The sequence below is a fragment of the Siphateles boraxobius genome, unplaced genomic scaffold (genome assembly GCF_051911475.1).
Source record: "Siphateles boraxobius isolate OS27281-9 unplaced genomic scaffold, OSU_SipBor_1 13, whole genome shotgun sequence".
In the NCBI taxonomy this organism is placed as follows: domain Eukaryota; kingdom Metazoa; phylum Chordata; class Actinopteri; order Cypriniformes; family Leuciscidae; genus Siphateles; species Siphateles boraxobius.
In genome coordinates, this window is record NW_027508733.1 from 22487727 (window position 1) to 22514979 (window position 27253).

The following is a 27253-nucleotide window of genomic DNA, read 5'->3' on the forward strand; positions in this document are numbered from 1 at the left end:
TTAACAGCATATTAAAAGTTGTTCATTTTTAAATTATGCTTTATTTAAACAAGCTTTGTAGGAAACCCATTACAACTGCAAACTATGGTGCAGTTTATTCGAAACAATTAAGAAAATACTTTGTCAAAAGAAATGCCAATGCTGCTTTTTTCCCGTGTTGGACGGCCTCCTATTTCAGCTTCTACACCATTTTTTCAAAAAACAAAAAATAGTATTTACACCGCGTATAGCAGCCAGAGCAACAAATGGCACATGCTGTTTTTATACAAAGCCTCTCGGAAAAGAAAACAAGTGAAAGACTAGTGGTGGGGGTAGAAGAATGAAATAAACAGAAATGGAATATAAAAGTGCAATATATTTCAATTGTCATTATTTTTGAAAGACATACACCTGTTCAAGTATTCAGAGAGAAAAAAAATAAACAATTTAAAACAATGTGGCTGAGCACTGAGCCCAGCAGATAGCATCAACCTCCTGATCGGAGTCAGAGCTGATGAATGTATCAGCCTTTCAAAAAGTGGGACTTCACCTATGAAGAAGAGCAGTACACCATCTAACAGACCTCCACTTAAAGAGGAAAAAATTGATTCATTCTGGGGACCTTTAATACTGTGTGATCCTTCGAATCGTAGATCAGATTTTGAGCGCCTGGTTCACGTGCATGCAAACCCAACAGGAAGGAGTCAGATCTCAGGCTGGTGTGAGGCAGGACAAGGCAAGAGCAGCAGTTTCGGATGCATTCGTGTCCATGGGCTCTGTGTTTCTCTCTGTTTGTGGTAAGGATGTGTTGGCGTCCTGTTCCGAGGATCCTATTAAGAAGAAAAAAAATTTCAAGCTTGTTCAGGCAGATATATCTTTGTTGTCAAGCTTTAGTAGAGACGCATACGAACCAGATTGCTCCCCAATGATGACGCAATCATCGTCTTCATCATCCTCAGTGTCCGCCTGGAAGCCATCGGTCTCCATAGCCTCAGTCTAAAGAATAAACTTAAGTTAGACAGGTCTAAATAGTTATTACAAATAGGGCTGGATGATATATATAAACAATTTTTGATGTCTCGATAGTCAGTTGTTACGATATTCGATATATATTTAGATATGTTTGCATTTACTTTTAAATAATAATAATAATAAAAAAAAACAAGATTTTCTTTTGCCCCCATTTAAAAACAACAAAAACAATTTAGATAGAACAGCTATTGTTACAAAGTAAATACAAAATGTTTAGTGCAAATTTGAGCAGTTAAAAAAAAAATCTAGACCAAGTGATCACTAACTGCTTTTAATTAAATGAACACATGCAAATGTAACTGAAGTAGTGCAAAACAAGTACAGAGAGGGCATTCTGCGATGATCTCCCCGGTATGTTCATTTGGAAAGTAACTGTTTTGCAGACAAGAAGATTTCAGCTCCAAGCCATCAATAAAATGAATGGTAAGACTGATGAAGGGTTAGCAGGTTTGGAAGTGGTTGCAAAGTGCATAATCTGAGAAAGCTTCTGTGACAGCTGTTTGCAAACTTCAAAATACAATTTCGGGAGTACATTCTGGGCAAAGTATTTATGGCAAGGTAAATTGTATCGAGGGTCGATTGTCTTTAGCAGACATTGGAAGCCAGGTTTTTTTACGGTACTGACAGGTATCATATCTTTGGTTATGTGAAACATATTACCGCCTATGTAATTTTCCCCCACTTTTTACTGTTTCTCACATATGGCACACCGCAAGAGAATGACTCGACCAGCTTTATTTGTTTACGGACGACAGGCCTACCAGACTTTTCGTCAGTTGAAGAGGCCGAGGCTAATGATGATGGCTCACGGAGTTTCATGCATTGCTCATACTGCACAGGGTACTGCTTGAGGTGATGAAAGAGATTTGCGGTGCTACCACCCTTTGTAGCTATCATCTTCTTGCACACCTTGCAAATGACGGTATTTTGATTGGTATCGGTTATCTGAAAACCAAACCACCCCCATATTACAGATTGTGTGTTCCTTTTGGAGACTAATCATCATCCCCTCCCGTGTCTCTTTCCACACCGTGTGGTTTGTCATCTCCATTTTGCTAATGTGAAAAAACCCTCCCTGACCTCACATCTCTTGCGCTGTAATACGTGACAAGACAAAAAGGGGGCGTAATATTGAATGTTGGGCACGTTCTTTGGGAAAGTATGCTCGATTTTGAAACATTTACGATATTTTCAAATTTGACATCGTCATCAAAATTATTGCAATATTATTGTTAATATTCGATATATCGCCCAGCCCTAATTAGGGATGGGACGATTACCGGTTTCACTATAAACAATATAAAATGTACTGACAGTTAGCAATATCGTTTAAAATTCAATTATCAATAAAAATGTGTTTGATTATCGCGATTTTAATAACTCACTATAAATCCTGTCCAGCCAGCAACAGTCTGACGCAGGCGCGCAATGTTGGGGTTTTTCTTTTTCGAGAAGGAATGGCAGAAGGCAGTGACAGTGTTCGGGAGATTTTTCAACCTTTTAAGAGGACCAAATCTAAGGTGTGGTCATATTTTGGCATTTACAAAAATCATGAGGGAAACTTAATCGAGGATGGTCATCCTGTCTGCAGAACATGCTCAAAAAAGTCGCTACGATAGTGGTAACGTTAAACACTTCAAATCTGCGGAGTCGTCCTGTGTGACCATCATCCACTGTTGTAGCGAACACAAGGCAAGTTGACTTTGATCTCAATACTAAAACTACGTCTGGGAAATAATTGGGCACAAAATGTTGTTTTGAGTTGAAATATTTTATCTCACTCACTTGACAAAGGTGAAGCTTCCGCTAAGAAAAGTTCGCAATAAGTGGCTTTGAGCCAAAGACGAACGAACAAGTTCAAACAAGACTATCAAGAATGACATTTAAGAGATAATAATGTATATTCATTGTACACTTATAACACAGATTTTTTTTATCATCACATAATTACAGTAATTACGGGGACATAATGAATAGAGGTCTCTATTCTTCCCTGTTAAATCCATTTTGTACAGCGTACAAAACTCGTCCAGGCAAGATGATCACAACAATATTATCAAATTATGTAAACAATAAATCAACTCTGATTTCATTTTCAATACAATCAAAAACGGAGATGCAGGATGACAAGTTGTATTTGAATGAAATGAGAGCGCGCGTCTGTTGTGATACATGGATGTGCGCGCTGTTATATTGTATGTTGCTATTGACGACGGTCATAAGGAAGGAAACGCCACAGAATATAATCTTACTTTAAACGTGCATAGAGCTGGTTGTTTTATTTGTTGTTTGTTGATTCTCTAATATAAAACTTGTTGAAATGTTTTCAGTGTGAGCATCAGTTCTTTTTTTAACACTTTCATCTTGTTTTAACAAAACCGCGATAATATTGATAATCACGATAATTTCGGTCACTATAATCGGGATATGAATTTTTCATACCGTCCCATCCCTAGCCCTAATTACAAATAGTTATAAATAGGATATATACAGTACTATGCAAAAGTCTTAGGCACGTTAGTATTTCTCCCCAAAAAATGGTTAAGCCAGTTATTTCTATCTTTTGCTCTAGTGTGTCAATTGGAAATATCTTTTCATTTCCAAACATTCCTTTTGCCATTAATTGTAATAATCCAGTGAGATTTTTGTATGCACAAGGAGTCTGACAACAGCCGGTATGATCTGATCTCACCATCGAGTCTGTCTGTTTAAATGAAGAAATAGAAAAAAAACTGAGACAGACTTAATCCAGAAGAACTGCGGCAACGTTTCCAAGACGTTTGAAGAAACCTTCCTGCAAAGCTACCAGAAAAACTATGTGCAAGTGTACCTGGACACTGACATACTTTTGTGTAATTTTTTGTGTGTGTAAATACTAACGTGCCTAAGACTTTTGCACAGTAGTATATATGATTGGTCTGTACCTGTTCAGAGTCGCCACATTTCTTCATATACTTCGTGATGGAGTGGCTGCTGGCACTTTTCCTCTTGTTGGAGGGTGTGGTGGAAGTGGACATGGTGGGCGAGTTGCCCTGTGAGCCAGTGGGCTCGTCGCGGGTGATCTGAGCCCCGGAGGTGAGGTAGGTCCACTGGCAGGGAACGCGCAAGGCCTCCTGAGAATGACGGGTCAGAACTTCCGCATGCACGTACCAGCAGCATCGTCTGTAAGTGGAGCGCTTTTCGTACACGGCGTTCTCTTTTATGATACGCCTGATGTGGATCCTATTGCCCCAAAAAAAAAAAGATATCCTAAAAAATTAGTTTCGTAGAGCTGTGTGGCTTCATTTAAGTAACTTAATATTCTCACACACTTGCAAAAAAAACACTCCCCCAGAGTGCAACTGGAAGTCATTCTCAATGACATCATGTTTCCAGGCATTATTCATCCAGTTTTACACAGAAGTACATGCTAAAATAGACATTTTTTTCAAAAGGAATAACAACAGAATGCTGTATGAGTCAATTGAGTCTTAAAACCGCAGAATATGGTAGCATTTTAGCACTTGTGATTCTATCTTAAGTCAATAGCCACTTTTCCACCAACAAGCCAAACCATTCTCATTGGTTGCCAGATAGTTGGAAATCAGCTAATGTGTTTTGAATGGGCTGTTGGATAAAAGCCTGAAATAAGGTCTGTGGTTTACAAAAGCTTAAGATATTTTCACATATTATTCAGTACTACACCACTAATGATTTCTGTAAGCCTGTTCATGTCTTGAAAAAGGCAGTTGATTAAAAGTAGCTAAACAGGTAACAGGCTTGTCAGAGACATTAATCTTCATCATGCCAAAAAACTCATCTACTTGCCTTGTTGCTTATAATCACACTCTTTCAAAGCTTTTTCTTTTGGCAATTATATTTAGGCTTAAAAATCATAAAAGTAAAGTTAATTTGAAAAAGATTTTCATGATAAACCAAACATGTAAGAACCATAAACTTTTGTTGGTCACAGATGCAGATTAATTTCTGCAATAACCCAAAAGCCAATGGATTTTTTTTTTGTCAAAGGAACTAGGGTGATGCAAATTTCCTGGTTGGCCAACAAAATTACACCAACCCTGTGGTACTCTATGGAATTTTTTTTGCATAATGACTGATATTAAAGATACAGTTAGCTGGGTTACCTGGGTGGGATGCTGTCAATACAATTCAAAGAGTTTTCTGTGGGTGAGGATATTTGCTGGCGACAGATCTCTAGGAACTCGTTGATTATGACCTTACTGCTGTTCACATTCCCATGAAGCAAAGGCAGTAGCCGTGACAGCACTGAAGAGAAGTGAAAAACACATGAACAATCTCAGAATAATTTAAATCACTCTCAGGAGAAACAGCAATGTGCAACTGTATTAAAGTAATGAAGGCAGTGTTTGTTCAGGTATGCATCTGTTGTAAGGGGATCATGAAAATTCAGCATACGAATCGCACATTTTTTTGTGGGAATTTTCACTGGTGTTTTGCATGACTTTGCTGCACTTCTCATAGAATGAATGAGGCTTTAGGCTCGGCTTTGTATATAAACTGAGCTGAAAGTGGCTGTTAATGCATTGTGCGCACTTCATGCAAGGATTGCATTTGCATTGTGATGATCTCTCACACAAACAATGCTTGTAGAGACTCAGTTTAACAATATATAGCTGATTCGATTTAAAAAATAAAAAAAACGGTCCAACAAATTAAGACACTGTAATGTTTAATAAAGCAACATGGACAACAGATGAGAAAACTTTAATATAATATACAGGTCCTTCTCAAAAAATTAGCATATTGTGATAAAGTTCATTATTTTCCATAATGTAATGATAAAAATTAAACTTTCATATATTTTAGATTCATTACACACCAACTGAAATATTTCAGGTCTTTTATTGTTTTAATACTGATGATTTTGGCATACAGCTCATGAAAGCCCAAAATTCCTGTCTCAAAAAATTAGCATATTTCATCCAACCAATAAAAGAAGTGTTTTTAATACAAAAAAAAAAAGTCAACCTTCAAATAATTATGTTCAGTTATGCACTCAATACTTGGTCGGGAATCCTTTTGCAGAAATGACTGCTTCAATGCGGCGTGGCATGGAGGCAATCAGCCTGTGGCACTGCTGAGGTGTTATGGAGGCCCAGGATGCTTCGATAGCGGCCTTAAGCTCATCCAGAGTGTTGGGTCTTGAGTCTCTCAACTTTCTCTTCACAATATCCCACAGATTCTCTATGGGGTTCAGGTCAGGAGAGTTGGCAGGCCAATCGAGCACAGTAATACCATGGTCAGTAAACCATTTACCAGTGGTTTTGGCACTGTGAGCAGGTGCCAGGTCGTGCTGGAAAATGAAATCTTCATCTCCATAAAGCCTTTCAGCAGATGGAAGCATGAAGTGCTCCAAAATCTCCTGATAGCTAGCTGCATTGACCCTGCCCTTGATAAAACACAGTGGACCAACACCAGCAGCTGACATGGCACCCCAGACCATCACTGACTGTGGGTACTTGACACTGGACTTCAGGCATTTTGGCATTTCCTTCTCCCCAGTCTTCCTCCAGACTCTGGCACCTTGATTTCCGAATGACATGCAAAACTGAGCAACAGTCCAGTGCTGCTTCTCTGTAGCCCAGGTCAGGCGCTTCTGCCGCTGTTTCTGGTTCAAAAGTGGCTTGACCTGGGGAATGCGGCACCTGTAGCCCATTTCCTGCACACGCCTGTGCACGGTGGCTCTGGATGTTTCTACTCCAGACTCAGTCCGCTGCTTCCGCAGGTCCCCCAAGGTCTGTAATCGGTCCGTCTCCACAATCTTCCTCAGGGTCCGGTCACCTCTTCTCGTTGTGCAGCGTTTTTTGCCACACTTTTTCCTTCGCACAGACTTCCCATTGAGGTGCCTTGATACAGCACTCTGGGAACAGCCTATTTGTTCAGAAATTTCTTTCTGTGTCTTACCCTCTTGCTTGAGGGTGTCAATGAAGGCCTTCTGGACAGCAGTCAGGTCGGCAGTCTTACCCATGATTGCGGTTTTGAGTAATGAAACAGGCTGGGAGTTTTTAAAAGCCTCCGGAATCTTTTGCAGGTGTTTAGAGTTAATTAGTTGATTAAGATGATTAGGTTAATAGCTTGTTTAGAGACCCTTTTCATGATATGGTAATTTTTTGAGACAGGAATTTTGGGTTTTCATGAGCTGTATGCCAAAATCATCAGTATTAAAACAATAAAAGACCTGACATATTTCAGTTGGTGTGCAATGAATCTAAAATATATGAAAGTTTAATTTTTATCATTACATTATGGAAAATAATTAACTTTATCACAATATGCTAATTTTTTGAGAAGGACCTGTAATATAAATATATCCCCAAGTATTCAAAAGTTAAGCACACTTTGTACTCACGTTTCTCGTTCCTCTCTTGGCGTGAGATGTCCTGTTCAGGAGTGCAGGGCTCGTCTTTAGGTAAAGGCTTCAGCATACAGACAGCGTACGGCTGCAGGAGGTCCAGCGAAGGCTGTTCCCCCTCCCACAGGCAGCCGCGCACCACCGCCTCTAACACCTTCACCCTCCCTTTAGACATCAGCTCAGTCTCCCATTCACGAGCCTTCATCCTCTGACGCACCTTCTGCTTCTCTGGATCTCTACCCTCCTGCAAGAGCACACTGTTAGTGTCATGACGTGACAATCAGGCGATGAAAGAAGGGTGACGTTCCATGTACCTCGTCTTCAAGTGCTCCTTCCCCTTCTGACAGATAACCATGGGGCACAAAGAACCCATCATCATCATCGTCATCATCTCCTCCTTCATCGTCATCATCCTGGAGGGAAAAGCAAGATTAAAGTCACTACTATATTCAAACGGGCTAATTTTGGTGTGAATTTTCACTGGCGATCTGTATGGCTCCTGTAGTGGCTAATTTGTTACAATAGAAATGTAACAATAGTGATGTTGTATCACTCACCCCCTCACTGTGTGATAGAGACTCTCCCGGCTCCTCCTCCTCCCACTCTTCATCACTGTCCACCTCATAATCCAGCAACTCCTGGAAAAAAGTAAAATTAACACCACTTTAGGTTACTATGGAAGCCCATTTCCTCCACATAAGAAAAAAATATATATATATATGTATATACTTTGGTAAATACCATGTCATGATATAAAAAGTTAAAATGAACACAACGTCATTAATGATCTGAAAATTAAAAAAAAGTAGAAAAATGCAAATATATATAATAATTATGGCACATGTTATTTGCATGCCCTTTTGTCATAATTGTGAGATAAAACTTTGACTTCTTATTTCACAGTTATGATGATTTACCAAAATATGATATTTCCCCTTACGTGGTGGAAATGGGCTATAATAGGTTATGGACATACAATATTATATCTTAATCTGTCAACTAGGCAATTCTTAAACTTCATGTACATAAGAGGGAGTTGGGGCATGCAGCCACATCTCTCAGCGGTTCAACGACTAAACTTCCTCCATAGTTAATGGTTCTACCAACTCAAAGTTTATTTCCGAATAGCCTAAAATCAGCGGAAGCAGGGAGGTGAACCCTCAGGCCCTTGACATTGACCAATGAGCTTCTTTGCATGCTGAAAAACTGCCAAGCCATTGTCCTGCTTGGATCTCATCCAAACTTATAAGCAAACAAGTAGCCAAATATAGCCACAGATTGCATCCATGGATAAATTCCATGAACAAACCAAATTTCCCTAAATTTTTTTGAGATATGACCTCTTTAAAACAGCAGAGTGAATTTAAGGTGGCTTAAAAGCAGCATTTCATTGACACATTCTTGCGTTTTTACCTTGTCCAGTCTCAGCGGGCAGCGCGGCGAGATGCGAGTGCTTTTTTTGCACCAGGTCCCCCAGTAAGCTGGACGATAGTTATCATGGAAGTGCAAGAGTTTCATGCGGCCATAACGGTGGCGATCAGGGACGCCATCTGCCTTTTGGCTTTCAGTTATGACCACACAATCTCTAATAACAGAGAACATGAAGGAATAAACAAAGAATGAGCCTTTCACATCACTCTAACAAAAACAACATCTGGTGTTCTGCATGTATAAATGATGAGTACATGTGTATCTTGGCAGCGGCTAAATGTGGCTTTACCTTCCTGCAGTGGGACTGGGCCTGGTTGGGCCTGACCTGCGAGGTTTGTGCCTTGTCCAGTCCTTTAGTCCATCTAGAGTGCAGTCAGGTTTGCCAAGATAACGGTCCAGCTCCTCTAGGACTGCGTCTTCACATTGGACTCGGGTCAGTGGTGCCAGAGACATGTGTGCTTTAATCTCAAAAGGAGCAAACTTCCCACAGGCAGATGCCAGAATCTGAAACACACAATGTGTTTGCAGATTAAAACACTGCGAATGATTTTAATATTTGGTAGATTTGTTTTTGCTCGTTTGTGTGTGTCCTTTACATGCCCAACAAGGCCTCATCCTCAAAATATCTTATGTAGCATTTGTAAATGTTTTACTCAAGTAGTTTAGTTGTAGGTCTTCATTCTACACCAGGGCCTGAATTTCATTTTGGAAAATCCCCCCTTAGGTGATTCTTATGGGGGGGATTTTTTTATTTGAAGGGGGAGCTGTGTGTGTGGGGGGGTTAGACAAATTTTTAAAAATTGTACTTTTTTTGTTAAATATTTACACGATACAAGGAAGCTTAATTTCAATCTTTGAATTAAATTGAAAAAAGTAGCACAAATAAATACAATATATAAAGATACCAATAAAGAGAAAAGTTTTTGGATAGGTCTGACACTATGGAATTACTTTTGTGCCAATAATAATGAAAGTAACTTTTCAAGAAACTAATGAAAATATAAATTGAAACTGAAAAAAATATCTTTGAAACTGAAAAAGAATAAATCGCGGGCACATTTTTTTACTTCGTTCTTAATACACGGCATGTTTTGCTAACTATTTCTCATATTTCTTTCGCTAATCTGAACTTACAAATGCGCTTCCAGAATTTTCAGTTACGCTTCTGAAGTTTTCGTTTACGCTCCCTGAGTTTTCGTTCGCAGTTCTGACACATATCTCTCGTGGGGGCGGGGCTAGTAGCAGTGTGTTCTCATTGGCTTCTGAGTTTTTGATTGACAGCTTCGTGACCTGGAAGTGAAGACGTCAGTGTTGTGTTTACATGTTTGAATGTGAGCGTCTGTAAGCGCAGCTTTCTATTTCATTTTACTGATATTAAGTTTGTGTATTTATTGGCTGGTACACTATATTGTTGAGATGATTTCTTATAGAAGGAATAGTTGCCTACAGACGAATGATATCATTATCATTAGTCATCGTCACTATCAGGATACTGGATACTCGTGGTAAGTCTTTTTTTTCTTTTTATATATACAATACTAATACTATTTATAATACAGTACTTGCTTTTTAAGGTGGTGAGGCATTTTAGAGCTCAGTGAGCCCATAACATTATACAGTGTTGTCTTGATTCAACTGTTAGCCCAATCATTACATGACTTGTTTATCTACATACGATTATGTCTTTGATTAGATCATAGTTGCTTCGATTAGATAATATTCCCCCCAGCCACCCCAAACAACACTGGGCTAGAGTACTGTACAGTATCTGTACTGTGTAGCCTACAGTACAAAAAGTACTGTATCAGACAATGACCGATGCCATTGGACCAGAGCGCTGTCAATCACTGCCTGATTCAACTTTGGCAATGTAAAGCCTTTTTTTTTACCATGCCAATAAAGCTATTTAAACCTGAATTTCTCAATTTCTGATGAATTTGTGATGCAGAGTTTTTGAACTCAGACCACGTCTCTGTTCATGATATGTAAACACACAATTATTTTGAAGCATCACCCTGGTCACAATAAAATTACTTTTGTGTGATAAAGATGACTGATAAAGCTATTATATGTAGCTAGTATGAGTAACAAAATGCTTTTTCTGTGTCCATATTTGACTAATAATAATGCAAAAATGTTCACTTCAAATTAACATTTCTGAGAAAAATGTTTAATCTTTAATACTCTTTAATAATAAATATATGTCCAAATTCAAAACTTAATACATGCAAGTAATCATGACTGAAAACATCCAGCAACTAGGGAATACACAGCCATGGATATATGTTTTTATATAGGGCTATAACACCCATCTACTGGTTACACAACAGTATTACAGATGATAAATGGTGCATGACTCAGATGTAAATATTTAGTACTGTAAAATCCCTTAAAACATTTATATAATTTGTTTGAAATAAATATTTTAAGTCTTCAACTTGTTACTGTATGTGGGAGTTCAAATCAGTTTGTATTGATTATAATATGTTTCCTTTCTCATTTTCCAGGGAGTTGAGCAACTTTTCCATAAACAAACTTCTGATGCTGACACAGAGGATGGAGTGATAGTACCAGAGATATACTGTCCACATCAGACTTTGTTCAGACACATCACATTTGAATGACTGGGATCTTGATCTTCAGACACCTGATTTATTTTGTTTTTATAAAATAGCAAATTTTAATTTCCTCTAGATCAAAACAAACACAGTTCACAAGTACACAAGAGGTTGCACTTGATTTATATTAGTTTATGCTGATCATGGATTAGCATACCAACAGCATATGAATGTTAAGGGGGTAGTTCACCCAAAAATACAATTCTCACTTATTTTACTCACCCTCATGCTGTCCCAGATGCATTTTACTTTCTTTCTACAGATAAACACGAATTAAGATTTTAAGGAAAGTAATCCATCTCTGCGAGTCCTAAAGATGCCTTAAAAACCACACACAGTGACCGTGATGTCCATGCGACCTCAGTGGATGAATCAATCACTTCTGGAGTGAAACAATAGGCTAGACAAGAAAAATACTAATAATGTAAATTGTAAATTTATTTGAATTCATATTTGTAATTACTTTCATTTAACTGGTTGTATAAATCACAATTGAAACTGTTGATGATTGTTAAAATTTTAATTTTAAATTTTAAATGTTAGAAGATAATATTAACTAAATTAAATAACTAAATAAAATTATCAGCATGATAAAAAACATTCTTTGTGTGACATATGTAATGAAATGCCCTTTGAGGTCTGTATCATTTGACAACAGGCCACGATTGTAATTTTTATATTGTTTAAATTCCTCTTATGTAAGTGATCATTAATGTTGATGGTGTAAATGCATATGCTGACAATGAGTAATGTGATGGACATGGTTGCCAACCTTGATTACCTGGTTGAAGTGAAACTTTCTTCTCGACGGCTGAATATATCACACACTATGCTAGTATTATTTTTAAATTGTAACAGCTCAACCTAATCAGAGCCTAACATGCAAAAGAATCATCAGGAATAAACAAATATTCTCCGAAACATTGGACACTATACAATATTTTCAGTATTATACAGTAGGCCTATTTTAATGTACAATTACACCTGAATAGTGAATAGACTCAATAGATCTCTTGCACTCCTAAAAGCTTCTGTCGACAAAGTAGTAGCAGCAGGTAAATACAGATAAAATTAAAAAACAAACATAACTTAATATCAGTAAAATGAAATAGAAAGCTGCGCTTACAGACGCTCATAATCAAACATGTAAACACAACACTGACGTCTTCACTTCAAAGTCACGAAGCTGTCAATCAAAAACTCAGTAGCCAATGAGAACACACTGCTACTAGCCCCGCCCCCACGAGAGATATGTGTCAGAACTGCGAACGAAAACTCAGGGAGCGTAAACGAAAACTTCAGAAGCGTAACTGAAAATTCTGGAAGCGCATTTGTAAGTTCAGATCAGCGAACGAAATATGAGAAATAGTTAGCAAAACATGCCGTGTATTAAGAACGAAGTAAAAAAATGTGCCCGCGATTTATTCTTTTTCAGTTTCAAAGATATTTTTTTCAGTTTCAATTTATATTTTCATCAGTTTCTTGAAAAGTTACGTTCATTATTATTGGCACAAAAGTAATTCCATACTGACACTATTCAGAAATACTACAGACACTGAATAAAGTAATCAAATGTTAAACAACACTAGGTAGTATTTTAGTCCAAACTAAATTAAAAACATAGGCTATTAATCCTTAAAGTCCCTGTAAAGGCAATTAAAAAAAAATTCTAAACACATTATAAATCTTAGAAATGTATTGCTAAAACACATTAAAAAGACTGTGAACTGTGAAGTACTGAATTGTGGAGTTAGACCGTTAAACAGTTTTTCATCATTGATATTTTACGGATTTTTTGGGCGGGGCTAAAAGGGTACTCGATGACGCACTGGAGTGCCTGAGCTCCTGGCCCCGCCCCTACCTGATGACGCACTGGAGCCCCTGAGGCTGGCTGCTCCCCTAACAATATAAATAGAGCACATTCGCATCAGTTTGCCGCTCAATCGCCAGTTACTGTCAGTATTATTAGTTACTACAGCTTACAGTTTGCTAGTTAGCTATGTCTTCGTCACGGAAATGCATACTACCTGGATGCGATCACGTACAAAACAGATCGGTGTCCTTTTTTAAATTTACTAAATACAATCACATCAAGAAGAGGTGGATTCATTTTGTGAAGAGCCACCTTGATGGAGAACTGAGGATCACCACCAAAACCCACCTCTGTAGTGATCATTTTACATGGGATAGTTTTATAAACTTTCGTCGGAGACAACTGGGATTCACTGATAATCCCGTTACTGGTGAACGGGGCCGAACCGACTATCTCCCGCCTCGGCCTTCATCCTCCCGTCGCGCCAACAACTGGTGACATCATCGGCAGTGCGTGCCCACCAATGAGTGTAAGTTGCCTTGTGCACTTATGTTATAATTAACCTAATAAGCTGCTAGGAGCATCCATTCCGGCTGTAGCGGGTGACAGTTGATTGTGGCGACGGCAGCTTTACCACGAGTGGGTGTGGTTTCAGCGCAGCCAGCAGACACACCCCCAGGGTTCGAGAGCAGAGACTACTGCTCATTTTTTCAAGATTTTGATAGCTTATTTTATGAACTTGCCGGCTTTTTTTATCATTCAAATTTGGCTGGATGTCTAATAACACATTTTTCTGTGATATGACAAACTCAGAACACATACTTCATTTTGACTTTACAGGGACTTTAAAATTAAAGCTATCTTTTGTGCTTTGAAAACAAAATGAATGACAGCCATGGCTGCTGTCACTTTAAGAGCTAGTGCAGGGATCCTGTTTTCATTATACTGCCACATGGGTTTTATGCTTATTTAAGACTGTTTAGAGGATACTTACCATGACCTAAATTGACATAATTTTGCATGTTTTTGACTGTTAACGCGATTTAATCCACGATAAATAACTTTTGGTACTCGCAAGCTGTTTATGAGGCGGCTTTACTCTATGTAGGCTACTGTATGAGTTCAAAGAAAACCATCTCTCAAGAGAGCGCACGAGTAATGAATAGTTTAAAATTGCATGGATGTTTAAACTGGTAAGACTTAAAAAGACGTACAAATGGTAGACTTTAATCATGATGCAATGCTGGTCTGATTATGCAAGTGAATATCCGTCACGTCCTGACTCATGAAAGGCGAGTCTAGCATTGCCGGCTGCAGCACGCTTGACGCTTGCCTTGAGCAACCCATTTTGAGAGTCAGAGAGAGAAGACGCAGCACCGCTGAATACTCACGCTCTTTGTGAAATTGGGTCTCAGAGAAAGGTTTAAAATGACTCATTTGATTTTTATGATCTGTGAGGATTCATTTACTAATACAACTTACATGCTAAAAGTGAATCACTGTTTGCGGGAATGTCCTGCATTATAATTGGGAGATCTGCGGAAATGATTAAAATTATGCGCAATACCCTCGCCGAAATTAGAGCCCTGTACACTGAATAATATGACTCTTACCTTTGGTGCCAACTGGGTCTTGGACTTCTGTAGAAACCGTGTAATCTCAGCCTTCCCAGCTTTGATTCGCTGAAGAGATGCACAAAGACAATGAGGACAATATGAAGCAATCGGCAATAAAAAAAACCTTAGATAGATAAAAACACTTACTTCTTTCTCTTCCTTCAACCGTTTTTCCTCCTCTTTCTTCCTTTTCTCTTCCAGTCTGGCCCTAAATGGATTAACACCAGAGTTTAATACTCACAGAAAAAAGACAGTACAACTACTATCGTGATACTGTACTGGGTCACTCACTCAATTTTCATTTGCCGCTGCTCTTCTTTAGCTCTTAGTTTATCTGCCTTTTCTTTCTCCTCCCTCTCCTTTTTCTCCCGCCGCTCCTTTTCATCTTTCTCCTTCTTCTCTTTCTTCTCTCTCTCCTTCTCTTCCTTTAGCTTGCGGGCCTCCTCTTTCTTCCTCTCCTTGGCAGCTTTGGCCTCCTGTTTCTGGCGTTCTTTCTCATCCCTTTGTCGCTGCTTCTCCTCTTGCTCTTGGACACTCTGAGGGACAAAAAGACAATAAAGGGCTTTTCAAACAGAATGCAAAATTCCACAGTGAAAAGATTTTAAAAGGAAACTATCAATCCATCTTGAATCCTTAAAGTGCAAACATTCACACTGAGGTTCACATTCATTTGCTTTAGGGGTAGAAAAACACACCAACATATCAGCTTTGGGCTTAAGTGCCCATGACCTGCATTCCAGACAGACATCAAGCTGTTGACATTGTTGCCAAAAAAGAAGAAGAAGAGTAATAGTGACTAAAAATAGATGTGTGCGAATTGTAAAATGTAGTTTGGAGTACGTGTTCGAATAAAAAAATCCCTGCGGATCAGTTTTCTTAAATGTAAGATCATAAAAAGTCTTCCCTAGCTTAAATGGTATAACAAGTAAGGCATCTTATATTTTGGGGATGAAAAAAAAAAATCGCGATACTGCCTAATGTGATTAAACTTCAAAAGGCCATGATTTCATTAAATAAATGTGAGCACTTCACATTTCAATTCCTGAACGTGGCGCTGTTGTGCGTTCTATAGGCTCACGCAACAGCACTTCAGATCAGTTCACAATCAATGAATAGCACAGATTTATGCCAAGTGAATGCTTAACTAATGCTGATCAAACTAATAGGCTAGTTGCACGTGGCCGCCATGTTGGATTTAAGCATGTGAAGAATCAGTGGTTAAAATTCATCTTTACCACGATACCACAGCAGTATAATCCTAAACTTTTGCTGTGTTCCCTTTATTTTATTGATGACTGCTTCTCAAATCTTGGAGTTCAATGTAGGATTCGCAAACCGCTTGTTCTTGAAAGATGGTGTTCAAAATACTTAGTTTTGAGTTTTATATTGTGTAGGTCTCCTGCTAACTGGATAACTCACATTATTACTGTCTTAACCCGTTTAATCCCACCGGTCACAATTGACCGTTCGCAAGGACCCGCCCCCCTTAGTTACTGTCGTTATGCCCGTCAAGCTATGCCGCTCCTACACTCACCATGTTCTCACACAGTGAAAAATACATCGCGGAGCAGAGAGGAGACTGACAACACGCTGACAGACAGGACACACCAGCTTACTTTTCGGTTACTTTTGATATTAAACAAAGTCTCACCTTTCAAATTTTGTCATTTTTTTAAAGAAATTTAAACAATAAATACCGTTTTGTGGTTCTTTAATGTGTCGTGACAGATCGCTGTAGAGCATCAGTTAAAACTGCTCGTGAGCCGATCATCTCTTCCTTCTAGTTCATTTATAGTATCAAATAAACATGAATAAACATAAGAAGGAATGTTGTTTAAACCACGGAAAGGCGTCAGTATATTCAGTTTTTCAAATTCAAATCCTCCCATGTTAATCTTCTAACTCTCCTGACTGCTTTGTCGGACAAAATGGCGGATGGCGAAGTATGATTGGTCAGATCACCTGTCAATCAAGCTCCCTGCGAACGGTCAATTGTGACCGCATCTTTTTTCTTATTTCTGGATGCTCTAAAAATGTTGTTATTGACTTTGGGCAAGAAATTCAACTTTTAAATGACAAAATAGATTGTCTTGATTAAAATCTATCAATGTCATGTGACTAGTGTGAAAGGTCACATGACCAGATCAGTTTACTTACTGCTTGCACATCTAGAAGAAGATGTCTTCCTCAGACTACTACAAAAAGTAGTATGTAAAACATCTTAATTAACAGATAGAACTATCATATTTTGTACATATATTCTTTAAAGGGTCTACTACTGATATATTTTGAGAATTATACTCCTGCATATATATTTTGATCGTAAGACTTGTAAATTTGTTTACGGTCACAATTGTAACCGGTAGTATAACACAGTGCTTCAATTGAAAACACAGGTATTGGCAGGTATTGGCAATCCTACACTGAACATATGCCACACCTGTGAGGGGGATGGATGATCTTGGCAAAGGAGAAGTGCTCACTAACACAGATTTAGACAGATTTGTGAACAATATTTGAGAGAAATAGGCCTTTTGTGTAAATAGAAAAGGTTTTAGATCTTTGAGTTCAGCTTATGAAAAATGGGGGCAAAAACAAAAGTGTTGCGTTTATAATTGTTCAATGTAGTTATCAGTATCCCAGAAACTTTCAATGTGTTGGACCTTCTAGACGTACGTGACCCCCTCCCCCCACCCCCCCAATTGAAAGTGACTGAGATAGTGATGGCTCAGATAGGGAGTACCATTGGTGAAATGGCCCATTTGCCAAGTAGACTATTGAATGGCGATGCAGAGGTGAACTATCTGGAGGATTAGGCAGATGTTCATGACAACCAATTGGTGTGCCCCACACATGACCACAAACAACCCTTTCTACAACGTACGGCCCATCTTCAGTGCACTGAATGAGTGCACACACATCTCCCTGAACCTGGCCTAGAACAGGGCTCAAGTGGAATCATGGTCTAGCCCATAGGGGTCTAGCCGAAAAACCAGAAGTTCCTCCAGGGTGTAACTTTGTACATGACAACCTTTTCACCTCACTAAGCCTCCTTCACGAAATGACAAAACGAGGTATTGGATGTCTTAGAATGAATTGTGTCAATAGGTCTAATTGAAGAATTTGTATAAATTCTGACTATGGTGTTTCCCACCGGTCACTATTGTGACCGAGTATAAAACCTAATATTTCACTAACTTAACCAACATAAAATCAAAAAAGGCATAATGTTTGAGTGTTAGGGAAGTCTAAGGAGTAAAATGCATGTACTCAAGTTGCAAAAAAAAATTTGGGATTAAACGTGTTAACTTGAATACTTCTGCTAATCAGTTGTGGGCCACTAATAGCTAAAACTGTCTTAATACAGATTGTCTGTCGTTCTCACTACTTTGAGTAAAAATTAAGCATGGAGCAAGATTTGTTTTACCAACGTTTATGTTTCATCTGTCATTCACGCTTGAGCTTTAGCGAGATTGATTCATCTGATGAGTTTGAGAATCATTGAAAATATGGTGATGTGCAAATGTATATTATGAGAAAATGAAACCGTTTTTTGACCTTTGATGCATGTAAATGTGTTGTAGGAGACTCCAAAACAACATTAGGAAACTTTAAAATAGTATAACAGGGGCACTTTAATATAAGCCTAGGTTAACAAAAAATATTGAAAAATTCTCTCTACTTGAAATAAATGTTAACCAACATAAAATAAAAAGCTTAGTTTCATTAGGTCTGACCTTATGAACCACAATAAAACGGAGATAAAATTAAAAAAAAAAAGCATACAGAGTCAAAGTGCTGTCAAACGATTAAAATATTTAATCGCGATTAATCGCATTAATGTCATAGTTAACTGCCGATTAATCACACATTTTTATCTATTCTAAATGTCCCTTGATTTCTTTTTGTCCCATTATTTTTTCTCATTTTAAAGGAGAACTCCGGGCAATTTTTAAGTTAATCTTGATCGTTAGACCTTTGTGAGTACTGACTATAGAAAAAAAAAAACGAACCGGATTGGTGCTTGCTACGCGGAGCTGCGACCGCGAATGCCCAGAGCTCCCACCCAGCTAAAACGGCAGCTATGGGCGCATGGACATAAAGAGCGTTTTTGAGCCTATTAACAGACACAAAACGCAATTAAAATGTCTGTCCAACATGAACAGGGACCCTACATGTGAACAAGATGCGTTTAGCAACTTAGCCATTGTTTCAACTCACCTAAATAGTCTTTTAGACGGCAAGCTGTAGTCTCGCGCTGCAGTCCCGTGCTGTAGCCGGAAAAGGTAAACAATGTCCAGGTGGGAGGAGCGTTGATCATGTGCGACGAGTTATGATCAGAGTTGCTTACAAGTGAAAAGAAATGGTTCGTGTTTGTGCCTTTCCGAATTGTGGCAACCGAATGCGAAAATATAAGAGCTTAAATTTTCATCGTCTTCCTTTCCATGACCTCGAGATTCTGCAGTTGTGGCTAGTTGTACTTCAACTTGATGTGCAAACTCCCGTAGAAGTACTCCGCGCTAAAGATTACCGCATTTGCAGTGAACACTTTGACAAGGATGACTACACACACTCAACACAGCGGGGCCGTTTGAAGAAAAATGCCATTCCATGTACGAAGACTCGTCGCACATGATCAACGCTCCTCCCACCTGGACATTGTCTACCTTTTCCGGCTACAGCACGGGACTGCAGCGCGAGACTACAGCTTGCCGTCTAAAAGACTATTTAGGTGAGTTGAAACAATGGCCAAGTTGCTAAACGCATCTTGTTCACATGTAGGGTCCCTGTTCATGTTGGACAGACATTTTAATTGCGTTTTGTGTCTGTTAATAGGCTCAAAAACGCTCTTTATGTCCATGCCCCCATAGCTGCCGTTTTAGCTGGGTGGGAGCTCTGGGCATTCGCGGTCGCAGCTCCGAGCAGCAAGCACCAATCCGGTTTTTTTTTTTTTCTATAGTCAGTACTCACAAAGCTCTAACGATCAAGATTAACTTAAAAATTGCCCGGAGTTCTCCTTTAAGGCTCCTATCAACATGGAAAAGTGGATTGGCAGTAAGTTTGTTCTTAGTTGTGGTATCTATGTGCAGTGCTTCTGTCTGAAGTCATCCATTGTCGCCTGTCTTTGACGAGGGGGGTAGCAGCTGTGTACTTGGCCATCAAGTGGTATTTCAGACTGGACGTGCTGCAGGGCTCTCAAGTGTCACGCTAAATGCGTGACAGTTCCTCATTGAGCGTGACAGTCACTCAATTCGGTCTTTTGTCACACACTCCTGCCACACATTATATTTCTCACTAGGCCTGTCACGATAACAAATTTTGCTGGACGATAAATTGTCCAAGAAATTATTGCGATAAACGATAATATTGATAATAAACGATAATATTGTCGTTCTGAGACCATTTTCATCTAAAATAATGATAATGGCATAATAATGCAGGTACACCTTTTCAAAGATCAATAAACTTTTATTTCTAAAGACTATTTAAATGAATAAAACAACCAAAAACAATAAAAGCAATGGACTCTGTCTCTGTTAACAAAAAATGCACTTACGTCTCGCGTCTCATATGAGTATGTGCGTGGAGAGTTTGTGTGCGCGCGCCTCTCATATGAGTGTGTGCGAGTTTGTGTGTGTGTGCTCGGTCTCAATAAGTTTGTGCGCGAGTTTGTGTGTGTGTGCGTGCGCTCGCATCTCACATGAGTATATGGGTGGAGAGTTTGAGTGTTTGTGCGAGTTTGTGTGTGTGCGCGCGTCTCATGTGCGTGGAGAGTTTGTGTGCGCAGGCGTGTCTCATATGAGTAGGCTATGTGTGTGGAGAGTTTGCGTGTATGTGCGTGAGCGACTTTAGGTGTGTCGTTGTGCATTTCATATGTATTTGTTTGAGCATTCAGCAGTATACATGTATGTTTGACTACTTAGTATATGTGTATGCAGGTGTTTCATATTATATGCGTGCGTGAATGAAGTTTGATTTAAGCCCTAGACGGCGCCTCATATGAGGGTGAGAGAGCGCGCGCGCGAGAGAGAGGAACGAGCGAGAGGTAGTGCTTGCGCTACGGCGCTCTGCAATCAAATACGATTGTAAAAAGGCTCAGTAAAAAAAAAACAATAATAATTAAAAAAACAATCGAAAATCAATGTGTGGCGGTCAGCGTTGATATTGTCATCCAGTCTCTTTGGTAGAGAGAGAGAAAGACGAGGAAAACAAACAAGCATGCAAATGTAAATTATCGCGGCCAGAAAAATTAGAGCTCATTTTTTTTATCGTGCGATTACCGTATTTTCCGCACTATAAGGCGCACCGGATTATAAGGCGCACCTTCAATGAATGACCTATTTTAGAACATTAACTGTATATAGGGCGCACCGGATTATAAGGTGCATAAGATACTGCAGTCAAACGTGTGACTGGGTTTGCGTTATTCATCCACTAGATGTGCTAAAGGGAATGTAGCGAGTGTGCGGCGCCTGAGGCAAGGCGTTTATTAGTAAGCGGGAGCGCGCTGGGGCGGGCACGTAACTTACATTCGCAGCCTGACTCATACGAGTATTCATGTGCGGCGGCTCGCTGACAGCAACAGCTGGCTGTTTTGAATGAGACGACCCGGTTACTGTGAACGGGGAACTCTTTATGAACATTCTGTGACACGTGAGCAGCGCCGGGGACAGTGTGTCTGTTCGTATGTCTGTTAGTATGAGTGAGCGCTCATGAGCGGGCACGTGACTTACACACATAACCTGATTTATACGAGGTTGAACTGGCCGTGTGACAGAGCGGCCATAAGATGGACACGAGCGCGAGTTCGCGGGCGAATTTAATAACGCGGGGCGTTATTAACCAATTGATCCATATATAGGGCGCTCCGGATTTTAAGGCGCACTGTCGTTTTTTGAGAAAATTAAAGGCTTTTAAGTGCGCCTTATAGTGCGGAACATACGGTAATTGATTCATTGATTATCGTGACAGGCCTATTTCTCACGCAGAAAAACTATTTATAATATATTTAATATGCCGCAGCGCCCAAAATTTCTCTGGCCGCGCCCACTATGGAACCGGCAGGAATCAAGCGCGTCTCCTCTGGTGTCGTTAGTCGAGCTACACAATAGCCAATCAGAAAATATCACTATTATATCTGGGTAAGATTTAACGCAACAACCAATGAAAAAATTAAAATTGTCATGAAACAACCCACTCAACCCAACGTAACGTTAGCCTACTACTCTTTGGCCGGGTCGCAAACCCAAACAAGTGTGTGTGACGTGCCGGTTGTTGTTTTTCCCGGTCTAGCTAGATCCGGTGTGGTGTTATAGTTTTTCTAACTAGTTGTATTTATTATGTCTATGGTTGCAACAGCACGTGAAAAAAAACTACAAAGTTTGCTAGGCCAAAAAGACCGTTAATTGCTCGATAAAAAAATTGACACCGTTAAAATGGGTTTGCGTTAACGCCGTTAATAACGCGTTTAACTGACAGCACTAATATATATTTAAAAGCAAAAATAGTTAGTTGCACCCCTAAAGTCTACTTAGGAACACATGTGCTCCTTGGGAAAAAAGTAAGCGTCAAGCCCTAACATGGCAAAGTTTCTGGATAGACAACCATATTTAAATGCATGATTGAATCCAATTGACAGTGATAACCATAACAATGGATAGATCAAAACATCTGATACTGTATGTCAAATGATCTGTGCATTAGTATTGAGGTGTAAATGCAAAAATTGGGTTTCTAAATGTTGTAAAATGCAGGATTTTACCTTAAGGGAACGTCGCTTCATTGTACTGGCAGCATTTATCTGTGATGTCTGTGTAAAGAAAAGAGACTGATCAATAGGTTAAACTTTTAGCAAAAAAGGTGAATAAAAATTGCTTCATGTCTACTCACGGAGGCAGGGGTGGTAGGAGCACTCTTGCTGGGCTCTGGTGAGCTTTCTATCATTGAGAGGGAGCTGGTAGATCCAGTCGACAACACAGACTCATTTCCGGGACTGACTTCAGTCTCCTGCTGCTCCTCTTCGTCCGTCTCAGACTCCTGAGTTATGTCCAGCAGTGGGAGGGTGTCTTCATCCTCCTCTTCCTCATCCTTTTCTGTCTCTTTATCTGTCAGTGGCGTGGTTGGTTCTGTAGATTGTGTGGTCTCTTCTGCAGTTTTTGTTGGTTTTTCACTAAGGGGGCAGGTGGCAGCAACCGGAGGTGCAGGCTGGTTTTTGATGGCCTCATTTGAGTCTTCAGTGAGGTCGATGGTGGCTTCAGGGACAGAGCGGGCTGGGGAACGTTTCCGTCGGCTCATAAAGCAATCAAGTGGACCGCGGCCGTTTACTAGAGCCGGGCCACGGTGCATCGGGGAGGAGGAGCTGTCGATCTCATTTTCTCCATCAGATGCGCTTGGCTCAGAACACTTTGGAGCAACTGTACCTTTGGTTCTTTTGGGTTCACTGAATTCCTTGGGTTCTGGGTTGAGCCTTTTAAAAGGTAGACGTGCTGTAGGGAGGTAACATTGTTAGTTAAGGCTGGAATACACTAAACGACTTTAAAAATCAAAAATTTTAAAACAGTAGGTAGTACTGTATAACAATAATTATACATTTGCCGGCTTCGTCAGAGAATAACTGGGTGTTGTACAATGTGAATGACTAAGGATGACACACTACCAGACTTAAGTCAAATATGGTCTCGTTGCTAGTAGATGCATGACAAATGTAAACAATGTGTTCTAAAATCAGCTCAAAAAATCATATATTTAATATCTACTGACTAGACAGAATCATAGTATTAACTTCTCTGAAGTTATATTTATGATAAAAATACACTTTCCATAAACAGCCCAAAAGCCGCAGACTGATTTTGTCTCATCAACTTCCATCTACTTCTTAAGAGTAAGTATTCCAGCATTTATGAGATTCAGAAACAAAAGAATAGATTGTCTATATTTCAATCAGATTTTTATTAAATAGAATTTTATTAATATTCTATAAATTTATATTGGGATTAAAGACTTTATATTTTCATAACGTATTCTATTTTACATTACGGATAACTATTTGCTCTACCTTTTTATCATCCAAGAGTAAAGTAAAACCACCATTAGAAAAGAAGAAAACAAGGAAAATTAAAAAACCTTAAAACAACTTAAACTTAAAAAAAGAAAACTCTTGAATTCCTCGTCCTTTATGGTACGTTCATTTGCCATCGGAAGTGGGAAATTCCTAGTCCCTAGGAGGAAGTTTTAACTGGAATATCCCCTCAGGTCAGAGTTGCGATTGAGAAACTCGGGGGAAGCAGAACAAGGCTGCTCAGCTATTTGTCTGTCTCAAACACAGGGGGGCAGTTGTGGCCTAATTATTAGTGTCTCAGATTGGTAACCAGGTTGCGGATTCGATCCTCAATCGAATGACCGGCAAGAAATGATTGAGGTGCAATTGAGAAAGGCACCTTACCCCCTCATCAAAAAATGGGTGCCCACTGCTCCAGGGGTGTGGGTCCTCAATATGTAGTGTGTGTGTTCACTACTCCCAATGTGTGTGCGCACTACCTTAGACGGGTTAAATGCAGAGGACAAATTAAGAGTGTGGGTTACCTAGGGCCAAATCATTTCCGCGATGCGGAAAAATTAACAAATTAACGCGGAATCTACTGTTAATGCGGAATTTTACATATTTGGAATGAAATTCTGTTTTTGTGTGGGAGAAGAACGTATGTCTGGGGAAAATGCAGACCGGGGAAATCAAATCTGGGCGATACAACCTCTCCCGTCATTTCAGCTGCCCCTCTCCCTTCAAAACAACGAAAGCATGGCGAAGCGGCTCTCCACGAGTTAAGGAAACTTGACAAGTCAGTACCGAGCCGAGTTCCCATGTGACTTTGCAGTATTTCCCACACATAGACTAATTCGTGGCGGTGCGCCACAGAACCAACACCGGCCGCCACATATTGCGTTTCATTATTAATTTTTTTTTACGCTATTTAAAACGCGCAGCGTATTCTTTCAGTTGCATTTCCTTTCCCTGCTCTCCCTCCGTCTCTGTCACTCACGCGTCTCCCTCACATACACACACACACTGCACAGGTGAGACCGAGTGTGTCTCACCCGCTCGACAGTGCACGAGAGAGAGACTGAGTGTGACTTATTTAAACTTAAACTAATATAATGTATTTTACTGGTCAATTTAAAGCTCATAACCATTAATATTTTGCTGTTACCTGAAGTACTTCGAGTGCAGTGTTTGCATCATGCAGTAAATGTGATGTTTGTTACCTCAATAAATTTAAGGACATTCCTGTTTTATTTGTGTACATTTTAATCATTAACATTAAAAGCACATTCTTTTTACGACTAAAATAACAGTAAAGGGTAAAAAAAAAATGAATTCCCAAAAATAAAAACGGAAAAAAAGGAATTTGCTAAAATTAAAACGGAAAAAACGGAACTTGGAAAAAATAAAACAAAATTTGGAAAAAAATAAAACGGATTTCATAGCAAGCACAACAAAGGTTTGCCTGGACGAGTCCATGTTAGTTTCCTGACCTATGTACTGAAAAAAAGGTAAACATAAAAAACAAAAAAAGGTGTGACATAAATTCCAACTATGACATCCCTCTTCCGAGGTAAATAGAACACAGAATAAGTCTTGATGTCTTTTTTTAAAGTTAGAAAAAGGATTTTTATTTTAACCTTTCAGGAATTGAGTCTAAAGACAGTAACACACACAAAAAAAAGATTGTGATTGTCACTTGACAATCTACATTGTTAGATGTCCTGATATATTAGAAGTGAGAGAAAATTCAGCCAATACAGTATCATTTCATGTCAAGTTCCCTAAAAGAAATAATCTATTAGATTGGGTCCTCAAAGTTTTACTAAACCATATTGTATTTTGCTGGCTGGAGATGGTTTAACATTATTGACCAGAAACATCAACACTTGAGTTGTTTACCTTGAACAAGCTTCTTGCTGGTATTAGCTTTGCCCACACAATTCATGCCTGAAATATAAAGAGTGTGTTAACGTCAAATCCTTCATCATAAATACGCCAAGCCATAACAAAAAAAATGACATCACTCTGACAAAAACTTTGACATATTGTTAATTTCAATACTTGACGCAAAAACAAAACTTGTTGTCAAAGCACGTCTCGCCATAACAAAGGTGATAGCTAACGTTCCGCCTTCATGCTTAACTAAGTTACCAGTTGACAGTCACATCCGAATTTATTTTAGAGGATAAATAGTACCTTTAATCTTTTCAATGCCAAACAGTCCTCACATAAAACGCAGAACGCTTACAGACTTTCGAAGTAACGACAGGCACGTAATACACGTAAAATGTTTATTTTTACTCTCCCGCCTTTCAATGAATGATGGTTTGTAACGTTAGGCCAGTTTGCCGACTGAACCTGTGAATACGTGAAAAGTTCATCCATTAGCGCAAGACTGAGGAACAAAGAGCTGGATTGAACTCAAAACAACATAAATGGGACGTGCTTCGATACACCACCACGAATACTTGAAAAAATAAACATTATACGTGAGGAAAGTCACATTTTGTGTGTAGAAAGCTAGAATGTCAAATAACAAATCTGAGCCAATAGCTCACCTGCTAACATGCTAATTAAGGTTATAAAGCCATCGACAACCCTAAATACTACCTGGAAAAGTCATTAAAATTATATTCTTATCGTTTGACAGAGAAAATAAGTTAGACAAAAATTGTTTTAGAATAAATTTCAGGTAATAAGTGGTGTTTTTATACTTTTCTGCTAGTAGCCGTCTATGCCTTTATTTACCAAACTACTCCCGGTGTAACGTTATAGACTCTATTCATGCTTTAAACCAGTTTGATTTTAAATTAAACATCAAACCTCTGCGTGGAGTGGAGGCCAAAGGCTCTTCAGCCGCGAGCATCACGACCACCATCCGCGCGCCTTTCAGATCCGTGCGCTCGCGCGGTCCTCTCACTGAAAACGTTAAACGGAAACGGGGAGCGCTTTTTTCGACTCCTTGCACAACTTCGTAAGGCTAGTCATCGACTCCACTTCTATTCCAGTTGTAGCATTAACGTGTCAAATGCAAATTTGATGAGTTTCTGTAACTTTTAGAGTTGTAAATTCTGTTTTTTTCATGTGTAATCCTACTCCCGTCGTTCCCGTATCATCCCTCGCGCTCCCCGCTCAGAATTGGCGGGAGCCTGTTGCAGGGATGGATCGCAGGCTGTGATTGGCCAGTGGTGTCCTACGTCAGATCAACGAGGAGTCACGTTATTGGCTGTCACGGTCGGTCCCGCCTCGCAACACGTACAAAGAGCTGTGAGTTGACAGTGAGTGTGATTCTCGAGTAGGATTGGTCAAATGAAAACAACAAGTCACAAAGTTATTCTGTGCAACTAACTG

General features: G+C 39.4%; 1 protein-coding gene across 1 annotated transcript; it reads right to left on the reverse strand.

Annotated features, from left to right (window-relative positions):
• Nucleotides 1–21: 21 nt before the first annotated feature.
• Nucleotides 22–27053, reverse strand: chaf1a (chromatin assembly factor 1, subunit A (p150)). Its single transcript, XM_077226603.1, has 16 exons — nt 26726–27053; nt 25802–25849; nt 22753–23348; nt 22625–22672; nt 15154–15398; nt 15010–15070; nt 14860–14928; nt 9105–9319; nt 8798–8969; nt 7942–8022; nt 7699–7797; nt 7382–7628; nt 5136–5277; nt 3936–4233; nt 891–975; nt 22–809 (listed from the first exon to the last, which is right to left on the reverse strand). The coding sequence occupies exons 1-16, from the start codon at nt 26778–26780 to the stop codon at nt 691–693; spliced, it is 2580 nt and encodes an 859-aa protein (XP_077082718.1). The 5' UTR covers nt 26781–27053; the 3' UTR covers nt 22–690.
• Between the last annotated feature and the right edge of the window lie 200 nt (nt 27054–27253).